Raw genomic sequence first — 11,321 nt, 5'->3', positions numbered from 1 at the left:
AAACCTAGAGACAGATTATACTAATGAATACTAAAGATTATCATTGTGGACACACTTTATTCAGTAGCTGTTCCATCACATAGTCCCAAGTTTTCTTATCCTACAGTGCAAAATATATTTTCCTCACCAGCTAAGGACATAGTTAGTAATTACAATACAATCAATGATCTCTCAGGGACAGATCCATCCGGCGTACAGTATCCGACTGAGCCATAGAAATAAATACAGACCACATGATTAGAACATTAAAGGCCACCGACAGACTGGACATGAGGTGTGTTCTCACTCCCACACAGGCACACAGACTATACATGTTTAAATGCATTGATGGAGTTGCAAGTCAGTAATGATGCAATATAAAATAAATTACATTAGTACTGTTAACATCTTTATCCGCAATAAGAAAACACGATGACCACAGTAATATCGGATGGCAGGAAGGAGAAATGTCAGCATGTCTTGGTGAACCAGACTCATTGATTGGCACACCACGTGTTCATACAGATTCCAACTTGGGGGAGGGCGCACCAACCTTCCCCAACTCTTTGATTGGCTGAGAGATGCCCAGCCCGCCTGCAGTCAGGGAGACAAAGCCATTGGGTGTGTCAGTTGCCACCGTGTCACTATTGGCCAGCGGGAAACGTTAAGGCGGAGCCAGAGAGTTGCTTTCTCAGAAGACGAAAATCTTGTCTCTCTGGACGTTGTTCAAGTCATCGTCCATGGTGAGGAGAACCTGGCAGAGAAAGCAGAGGAGTCAGTCACTATCTGGATATGTTTGGGTCAGGAATGGGAGGTCTTCATCAATGCTCAGCAATAACCATGTCCATGGTGGGAAATCTGTGTGTTCCCCTCCATTTTATAATACAGTCGTGGCAAAAAGTGTTGAGAATGACACATTAATTATCACAAAGTCTGCTGCCTCAGATGTTTTTGTCAGATGTTACTATGGAATACTGAAGTATAATTACAAGCATTTCATAAGTGTCAAAGGCTTTTATTGACAATTACATGAAGTTGGTGCAAAGAGTCTATATTTGCAGTGTTGACCCTTCTTTTTCAAGAATATGCTGTCAATCAACTTCTGGGCCACACGCTGTCAATCAACTTCTGGGCCACATCCTGACTGATGGCAGCCCATTCTTGCATAATCAATGCTTGGAGTTTGTCAGAATTTGTGGGTTTTTGTTTGTCCACCCACCTCTTGAGGATTGACCACAAATTCTCAATGGGATTAAGGTCTGGGGAGTTTCCTAGCCATGGACCCAAAATATCGATGTTTTGTTCCCCGAGCCACTTAGTTATCATTTTGCCTTATGGCAAGGTACTCCATCATGCTGGAAAAGGCATTGTTTGTCACCAAACTGTTCCTGGATGGTTGGGAGAAGTTGCTCTCGGAGGATGTGTTGGGTACCATTCTTTATTCATGGCCGTGTTCTTAGGCAAAATTGTGACCCACTCCTCGGCTGAGAAGCAGAATGGTCTCAGGATGCTTTGTTGGCATGACACAGGACTGATGGTAGCGCTCACCTTGTCTTCTCCGATGCCCCAAACAATCGGAAAGGGGATTCATCAGAGAAAATTACTTTAACCCAGTCCTCAGCAGTCTAATCCCTGTACCTTTTGCAGAATATCAGTCTGTCCCGATGTTTTTCCTGGAGAGAAGTTGCTGCCCTTCTTGACACCAGGCCATCCTCCAAAAGTCTTCGCCTCACTGTGCGTGCAGATGCACTCACACCTGCCTGCTGCCATTCTTGATCAAGCTCTGTACTAGTGGTGCCCCGATCCCACAGCTGAATCAACTTTAGGAGACGGTCCTGGCGCTTGCTAGACTTTCTTGAGCGCCCTGAAGCCTTCTTCACAACAATTGAACCGCTTTCCTTGAAGTTCTTGATGAGCCGATAAATGGTTGATTTAGGTGCAATCTTACTGGCAGCAATATCCTTGCCTGCGAATCCCTTTTTAGGCAAAGCAATGATGATGGCACGTGTTTCCTTGCAGGTAACCATGGTTGACAGAGGAAGAACAATGATTCCAAGCAGCACCCTCCTTTTGAAGCTTCCAGTCTGTTATTTGAACTCAATCAGCATGACAAAGTGATCTTCAGCCTTGTCCTCATCAACACTCACACCTGTGTTAACCAGAGAATCACTGACATGATGTCAGCTGGTCCTTTTGTGGCAGGGTTGAAAGGCAGTGGAAATGTTTTTTGGGGATTCAGTTCATTTGCATGGCAAAGAGGGTCTTTGAAATTAATTGCAATTCATCTGATCACTCTTCATAACATTCTGGAGTATATGCAAATTGCCATCATACAAACTGATGCAGCAGACTTTGTGAAAAGTAATATTTGTGTCATTCTCAAAACCTTTGGCCACGACTGTACTATGAAATGAGTGTCGCATGGCCCTCCCCAGAGGCGTGCACGCACACACCAAACACACACTCACCAGGAAGGAACCAAACATGGCAATGGAAGACAGGAAGTGCCAGATGTCGTGGTCGTCAAAGAAGGAGAGCACGATGCAATCACGGTTGTGTTCCCGGGACTCGGCGGGGGTTTTCTATGGCGGGAGAGAGGGGACAAAGACGTCAGTGCCACAGTGAAAGGTGAATGTTGGGGTTACGTGACCATGACGTGATGTGTAAACGTGTGATGTTTTCAAGTGTGGTACTACAGATACCATGACCCCCATAAGACAGGGCTTCCCAAACCTCTCCTCAGGCACCCCCAGAACACTCACAATTGTGTTGTACACCTGAACTAGCATACCTGATTCAACTTACCTACACAGACAAGTGTTTGATTAATCAGGTGTGCTAGCTCTGGAACCGTTTGAATACATGGAATGGCTGGGGGCCCCCCGAAGAGGGGTGTGTAAGGCTGATGTGTGGTGGAAGCCACTGATCTGTAAGGCTGTGCTGACCTGCCAGGTGCTGAGGCCCTGGAAGAAGAAGAAGAGAGCGAAGCCCCACACCACGGCTGTGAAGAGGATACACACCATGGCCATGCACTGGATCCTCTCACCGCTACGGAGCTACACATACATTCACAGAAACGCAACATCATCTGTGATTGTACACCCGGAACATGTTCTACGTTGTTTCATGTGTCCGATGTGCACTTTCCATATACACACAATACTGATAGAATATGGCAACAGGTCAAACAAAGCACATTTAAGTAGAATGTTTGAATTTAGAATGTCTGTTGCTAAGAACCAGAGTCATTGATGATTTAAAAGTCATTCTTTCATTCCCGTGGTGAGTCTAAAACCGTACAAATACATTGACATTTTATCACAATTGAATAGCGCATGTTTCAAACTGAGAATGTTTGGTTGTTAGGTGCCAATGTTGATTTGGAACTCAGTTTGTGGCAACAACCTCAAGACTAGAAGTGTGACTTGCTTTCGAAAGGTTGATCCATTTCTCAATAATGAGCGACTACATCCAGCGATTTGTCCAGGCTGTACCATGGATGGCAGCATGGACCGCACAGCAGGAGGTGGGAAGCCTGGGTCTGTGGGAGTTCGAGCAGTACTGGACAAAACCAGCTCAGCCACAAGGCCATGCTCGTTGAGCACAGCCAGCACCTGCCTGCGCAGGAGCAGAGCCGTCTGGTCGACTTGTACAGGGAGGTGAGGCTATGTCTTCTCTTTTACGGAGTGACAGTGAGAGAGACCCTGAACATCATACACCATGAGAGGACTAAGGCGTTGGCATGGTGAAGAGTGACGAGCAGTGGCTCTTTGATGATGAGGAGATGGAGGAAACTGGAAGCTATTCTAAGGGTGTTAGGAGCTGTAGAGATGAACTTATTGTCTGCCTCTGAATCACACTGACAGATCTTTATTTTGTAGTAGCAGAAGTTAGTTAAGATTTATTATCAATTAAAAAAAAAAACTTATCCTACAATGTCTTAAAACAATTCCATATGCTAGAAGAGACCCCATATGCTAGCTTAGACACCCCCCCCACACACACACACACACACACACCTTCATGATGATGTAGAAGGCAAAGTAGAGTAGCAAGTTGCAGATGGCGATGGCCAGCAGGTAAGAGGCAAAGTCATTGGGTGTCTTTAGTAGCCCATAGGCAGCCCTGGACAGACAGAACACAACAACACAATGTATGTCAGTGATGAGTTGTCGACTCTACTCAAGTCTCCACCCATGGTTGTGGGTGTGTAATGACTGGTCTACAGAGCAAATGGATACCTTGCCTCATCAGGCTGAGTGAGTCGCATTAAATCACATTGACAGAAAGAGACATACATGAATCACTTAAAGTAGGTGTGAAAGACCTTTGATAAAGAACACGGCATGATGAGGTCAAACAATGTACAGATCTGCCATCTTAATTTGACCCCGTTTCTCACAGCAGGAAAATAAAAATCATTCAGCAAACAGGAAATGTGAATTATTACGTCGATTATAATTCATGGACATTTTTGTAGGGGTTGATACATTTTCTGCTCGGTCAAATCAAGTCTGGCATTTTAAATCGGAAATCGGACAGAAGCCTTTTTAAACCCTAATACACTAGAATTAGCATTTCATGCTGTGCAGGAAAAGTCTCTGCGACAACAGAGTGATCAAATGAAGATACCAGATCTGTACTTTGCGAACCTGACCGAAAAAATAAATAAAAACGTGTCACATATAAAGAACACTGCAGTAAAGGCAGTCCAGTCGGAATAAGATCGTGAGTGAATGAAGGAAATACTCACAGAGACCAGTTCACTATGTTTCCCATCACCAGCAGAACCATTCGGTCCTAACACAGTGTGAGAGAGAGCGAGAGAGAAATGTTTACTTGTGGATTTGTGAATCTTTCGTAACATTAGTCTCCATACAGTGTGTGTATGTACAGTATACCAATGACTGTATATATGAATGGGACAAAGCCATCGATCACGCGACACCATTCATTCCTATGTGAAGACTCAATGGTGTATTGAAGCCAAATTAAGTCGGTTAAGATGGCGTGTCATGGAAACATAAGATACGCAGTTTGAGTTACTCCAGGAAGTGACATTGCAGCCTAGCCCAGTGCTGCTGCCCCCCCCCCTTTCATTGAGTAACTCAAGTTGAAGGCCAACCGGGCTACTGAAGGCTGCAATTAGAAACTAAATTAAACCTCTTCAGTGTGGGATTGAAAAATAAATTGGTTCAAGGACATACTGCACATCTGGTTTGTTAGAAGCAATTATTGGTAGATTGGAAAAATGGCAATCATCGTGGTCATTCACAATAATGGCGGGGTTCTGGTTTTATGCAAACAATGCCTGCAGTATTGAGAGGGGGCAGTAGTTCCCCCTGTATACTCACAATATACATGGGACCACTGCACTGGCGGATACAGTCGGTGTAGATCACATACACAATCCTGCGCAGGATGCCAGAATCTGAAACACAAACAAATAGAATAGACTGACACCTGTCCATAGCCCTGTAACTTTCCTAAGCCCCTACTCCTAGGTTCCTGTCTTCAGGGTCATTCTTCCTAGCCATTGTGCTTCTGCCTCTGCATTGCTTGCTCTATGTGGTTTTGGGCTGGGTAAACGTGGTGACAATTGCTAATGTAAAAAAGGGCTTTTAAAAACAACAAATAGATACATGCGATTGATTGACTCCTTACCCAGTCTCCAGCGACCCATGTAGTAGAGCTGGGTGCTGAGCAGCATGGTGGCCAGGATGTGGAGGACAGAGAAGACAATCCAGAACACCATGTTGCCCTTCCCGAACACCTGGACACAACACACACAGGTAGACACACCTCCATCATCAGGATACATCAGGAATTTGACACTTGCTGAATGATGATTCTATAGGTTCTGTATGTCAGAGTCTACAGTTCAAAACAAAGTTTATTTGTCACGTGTGCCGAATACAACAGGTGTAGTAGACCTTACAGTGAAATGCTTACTTACAGGCACCAGTTAGTCGGGCTAATTGAGGTCGTATGAACATGAATGTATAGTTGGGTGTTTGTAGTGTTTTGTCTGTCAGTCTGCCTGTCTGTGTGTCCGCGCCCCGAGCCACTCACCACTCCTAGCACAGAGAAGAAGATGACAGCAGCCAGACAGGCATAGGCAGTGTAAGCGCTGGCATTGATATCTGGGTGTCTCTTCTGGTACAGCTTTAACACACACAGCCCAGCGATCATATACATGAAGGAGGTGTCTGACAGACAGGAGACAGAGGAGGAAAGGGAGACATTAATGACCTACAGTACAGAATACCTTCCAGTACAGTTACTGTGAAGTAGCCCGAGTCCCAGATCTGTTTGTGTTGTCTTGGAGTCACAGCAATGTAGTTGGCGAGACAGAATGAACCGATCTGGGACTCCGGCTGATTGAGAAAAGCCATCTATTAAGGATTTGTGTTACAGTATCTTCCGGATCTCCCAATAATCCAACCGTGACATTAGTCTCACCGAACTGGAAGTTGGTGTAGTTGGGGCAGACGTGGTAGCAGGCACTCAGCAGCCCCTCCATCATCAGAGCTGTGCCCATGGCGTAGAACAGCCCAAAGTGCTTAGGGATGCCACACTCCTGCATACAGGGAGGGAGGGAGGGAGAGACAGAGGCTCAGAATTACAGTATATCATTGTCACTAGCTGGCTTTCCATCCAATTGGCGACAGATTTTCATGCAAACATTCAAAAATCTGCATAAAAACAAACAAACAAACAATATGCACATTTTGCCACCAGACATCTGTTTCCGTCAAATGGACTTGTGGATAAAAAAAAAGGCTGTGTGATGTTGTAGAGAAAAAGAGAAACATATGACCATCCAATGTTCATTTCTCTAGAGGTTATTTAAGTAGCGGTGTTTCACAGCGGTGTATGACCTGGCGAAGATCCAACTCAGATGGAAACATTGTCTTTATTGTGCGTCTGATTAAATCACCCTGGGAGTATGCGTTTAAATTCCAATGTACAGAATAAAAAATACAAGTTAAAATGGGTTTCCATCACATTTTTAACTCAACTGATGGTTTTGTCACTAAAAATGTTGTGTTATAGAGGAAATGTGCCCATTATGGTCTTGGCACGAGCGCTCCAGCCAACAGCTTGCAGATACAGTGCGGGTATAGCCTACATGAGATTTTATGGACAAAAGAGCGAGAATTTTTACTTGTCAAATGGCAGCCAAGCATCGATCGTCATGTCACCAGAATAAGACATATATTGGAAAGGCGCCTCAAGCTAAATCACCGTTCACTTTCACCACCCGGTGAAATTCACAACATCTTTAATCTTTAATCTGTAGCCTAATAATCTGTAGCCTAATCTGTAGCCCCATGCTTTCCCTAATCATAGTGGGAGGACCATGCAATTTCTCGAATAATTAATTTTACCTACACAAAAGCCACCTTGTCTAGCGTATTTAGTTTAGTCGCCATTTGGAAAGTTTACTGACAAATTTGCTGTTTCCATCAGGCATGTCGTCAAATGTTCTATACGACACGTACTTGACGCACATAAAAAGTAGGGATGGAAACCTGGTCACTGATATGGAACGTTCCATAGTGTGTAGGAAATCTCATCTGGACAAAACCCTCATGTCAACATCATGGGTGGTGATATGAATTCCATACATAGAAATATCAACGTGTTCATTTCATGTTCTAATTGTTGATCACACTGCTATAATACCCTACCTGTACCAGGGGTTGGTTTAGAGGTTTGGGTTGCCACCCCTGGAACACATACTGTCCCTAGAAGCAGCGGTTCGATCCCCCAGTTCCACCACTCTCACACTCTGTACTGTACCCCCGTCAGATTTCTACCTGTCACATACTCTAATCTACAGCTGTCAATAAAACAATTACAAATACAAAATATACAAACGCATCATCTCAGTTTGATCTCTCACCAGTGCGTTGAGGTCGTTGCGGTCCAGCGCTCTGCTGTGGATGACGTCTCTCTGCAGCACGATGAGCAGGAAGAGGAGGCCCAGCATCACGTAACCAAGGTTACTCAGTATGTTGTTGAAGGCACTGCACACCAGAGGGTAGAGAATGGACGTCATGAATGATACAAGTCATACATTACACGTACAGCCATATGCGTTTTCCCCACACACACACACACACACACACACACACACACACACACACACACACACACACACACACACCTCAGATTCCCCAGGGGGTGTGCACACAGGAAGTTGTAGTAGCAGATGTCCTGATTTCCTGTCACGTTGACAACCTGGAGGAGACAGGGACATGTCAACACCAACACACTAGCCACCCACCCACCACGTGTGGATTCTACAGCCATATCTACTCACTCCAAGGCAATCCCTTTACAAATGCACACGTTATAACTCTGTAATAATGTAGCTAGAACTCTGTAATAACGTAGTAAATCTACAGTTGGAGTGTGAGTGAGGGCAGCACACAGTACCGTTTGATAAGTGATGACCAGCTGGATGACAGGGAGGGCGTAGAATACACCGATGGTGGCAATATTCCTGAGGAGAGCAACACTGACATTAACTGCCATGACACTGACAGTTGTACAATTGCTAATCCCACTGATACAAAACAAAGCTACTCTCCTATCCAAAGAGGCAACTGATCACTAGCTAATTGTTATCATGCATTTGACTAGAGTACTGACAGACTGGAGGATGCCATAGAGTCATAACCCCAGCATTGATGTACAGATTCTCCGCCCCACTCACCAGAAGTAGATCTGGTACTTTTTACTCAGAACCCTCTTGTCTTTGCGAGCGAGGTCCGACACACACAGGTACTTCTGCAAAAGGACAAGCGACCACATGAGTTTCATTGGGAGGGAAAAGGTAAACAAAAACAACAGAAGATGAGTATAATATTGAGTGATGCACCGGTCGAGGAGCGGTAGAGGGGGAATGGAGGAGGGATGTAGGAGAGGTAGAGGGGGAATGGAGGAGGGATGTAGGAGAGGTAGAGGGGGAATGGAGGAGGGATGTGGGAGAGGTGGGAATGGAGGTAGAGGGGGAATGGAGGAGGGATGTAGGGAGGGTGGAATGGAGGAGGGATGTGGAGGAGGTATGGGGGAATGGAGGAGGGATGTAGGAGAGGGGGAAATGGAGGAGGGATGTATGGGAGAGGTAGAGGGGGAATGGGAGGAGGGATGTGGGAGAGGTATGGAGGAGGGAATGGAGGAGGTATGTGGGAGAGGGGGAATGGAGGAGGTATGTGGGAGAGGGGGAATGGAGGAGGTATGTAGGAGAGGTGGAATGGAGGAGGTATGTGGGAGAGGGGGAATGGAGGAGGTATGTGGGGAGGGTGGAATGGAGGAGGGATGTGGGAGAGGTAGAGGGGGAATGGAGGAGGGATGTGGGAGAGGTAGAGGGGGAATGGAGGAGGGATGTAGGAGAGGTAGAGGGGGAATGGAGGAGGGATGTAGGAGAGGGGGAATGGAGGAGGGATGTAGGAGAGGGGAATGGAGGAGGGATGTGGGAGAGGGGGAATGGAGGAGGGATGTAGGAGAGGTGGAATGGAGGAGGGATGTGGGAGAGGGGGAATGGAGGAGGGATGTGGGAGAGGGGGAATGGAGGAGGGATGTAGGAGAGGGGGAATGGAGGAGGGATGTAGGAGAGGGGGAATGGAGGAGGGATGTAGGAGAGGGGGAATGGAGGAGGGATGTAGGAGAGGGGGAATGGAGGAGGGATGTAGGAGAGGGGGGAGGATGGAGAGAATGGAGGAGGGATGTAGGAGAGGGGGAATGGGGAATGGGAGGGGGGAATGGAGATGTAGGAGAGGGGGAATGGAGGAGGGATGTAGGAGAGGGGGGAATGGAGGAGGGATGTAGGAGAGGGGGAATGGAGGAGGGATGTAGGAGGGGGGAATGGAGGAGGGATGAGGTAGAGGGGGAATGGAGGAGGGATGAGGTAGAGGGGGAATGGAGGAGGGATGAGGTAGAGGGGGAATGGAGGAGGGATGTGTCAGACCTTTGTGCGGACGATGTTCTTGTCCGAGTCGATGTCGGCCAACGTGTCATAGTCATCCTCCTCTATAGAGCTCAGAGACTCCTGTCGACTACGACCCGCTACGCTCTCCAACGAACGCTCTGAGAGACGGAGAGAGAGAGAGACAGAGAGAGGAAACAGTAAGTTTGTCAGTGACTCAGGGCTATATTTCTCAATTTGACAGTTTAATGGTTTTACGGCTTAAGATTTTTTTTTAAATATGATTTGTGACGTATTCAATAGATTGGTGATTCTGGCCAATGATGCATTCGTAATAATTACAAAATGTACAATTGAAATCATCCTCAGCATTCCATCATTATCTCTGCATACAGTCAAACATGATTGTTGACCATGTGTGATTGTTTTGGTTGAGGTCTCCATCTGTGGTCATCAGAGCATTAAATTACATCAAAAGGTATATAGATCTTGAACACATTCTGAAGTGATTGACATGGGGCTGATTTATACAGTGAAGGGATGCGATTGGCTGGCTGGCTAAGGCAGTGAGGGTCACCAATGCGGATGGCTACGTGGTGGATGGCAGTTAGGAATGGTCTGCGTTTCAAAGTCTCCTGTCCTGATAAACAAACACAGATAAACCAATAAGAAACAAGAGCACTCCGCAGCCCTCCAATCAAGGGCCAGTTTGGTGGTGAAATGCTGTGCAACATAACGTGAAGACGGATTTTGTCCCATGTTGACCCATTGTGTGTATTTGCACATCGGGGTGTGTACAGTATGTGTGTATACGTCTGTATTTAGTCATCCTGCTCCATACCCATGTATCCATAGTTGGCATCTGATGCTATGCTGTCTGTGATGGCCTCTGAGCTCAAAGTGCTGGCGTTGTCCACTGTAGAAACAATAGCAGAGAGAAACAGCATTAAAAGCGTGCTTGAAGTGGTGTAAGTATTCACTAAGGCTGTGTCCCAATTATCCTTCCTTCCTCCCAAAGTGTGCGCTTGTTCACTTCCCTTCACGGATTTGAAAGGAAAAGACTGGTAAAAGAAATACGGTGAAAAGTGCAGCTAGTCCATGACTCCCCCAGTCCAATGCGTTTAGATTGGTGGGAAGTAGTGAAGGAGTGCACATTCACGAGGAGACTCATGTGAAACCAAGTAATGAGACACACAACAGACCTAGAACAGTGAAAGCCCGGTCATCCTCGGTTAGCTACATTGATTGACAACATTTTCACTCGAAACGTTTCAAATATTGTCACACTTGTAAAGTAAATGAGCACACACACTCACTCACTCACTCACTCACTCACTCACTCACTCACCAAAGGAGCCGTATTCATAGGGGGAGACTGGGGTCACACCTGGCTTTCCTGTGGGAA

The 11,321-nt window shown here is 46.1% G+C and overlaps 1 protein-coding gene across 6 annotated transcripts in view; it reads right to left on the bottom strand.

Annotated features, from left to right (window-relative positions):
- Positions 1–37: 37 nt before the first annotated feature.
- LOC135546215 (SID1 transmembrane family member 2-like) overlaps positions 38–11,321 on the bottom strand; it is a 29,025-nt gene continuing 17,741 nt past the window's right edge. For 4 of the 6 annotated variants that reach the window (XM_064974457.1, XM_064974455.1, XM_064974456.1 and 1 more), the window contains 17 exons: positions 11,265–11,312; positions 10,758–10,832; positions 10,494–10,556; positions 9,959–10,077; positions 8,705–8,778; positions 8,425–8,491; positions 8,153–8,226; positions 7,889–8,012; positions 6,442–6,559; positions 6,052–6,188; positions 5,644–5,752; positions 5,334–5,410; positions 4,733–4,779; positions 3,999–4,104; positions 2,925–3,035; positions 2,448–2,561; positions 38–733 (listed from right to left, as the gene is read on the bottom strand). In XM_064974457.1, the coding sequence (XP_064830529.1) occupies positions 671–733; positions 2,448–2,561; positions 2,925–3,035; positions 3,999–4,104; positions 4,733–4,779; positions 5,334–5,410; positions 5,644–5,752; positions 6,052–6,188; positions 6,442–6,559; positions 7,889–8,012; positions 8,153–8,226; positions 8,425–8,491; positions 8,705–8,778; positions 9,959–10,077; positions 10,494–10,556; positions 10,758–10,832; positions 11,265–11,312 (1,526 nt within the window). In that variant the 3' untranslated portion in view covers positions 38–670. The other 2 variants (XM_064974458.1, XM_064974460.1) reach the window with 2 other exon arrangements.

The sequence above is a fragment of the Oncorhynchus masou genome, chromosome 9 (genome assembly GCF_036934945.1).
Source record: "Oncorhynchus masou masou isolate Uvic2021 chromosome 9, UVic_Omas_1.1, whole genome shotgun sequence".
Taxonomy (NCBI): Eukaryota; Metazoa; Chordata; class Actinopteri; order Salmoniformes; family Salmonidae; genus Oncorhynchus; species Oncorhynchus masou.
This window is presented reverse-complemented; position numbering and strand designations above follow the sequence as displayed.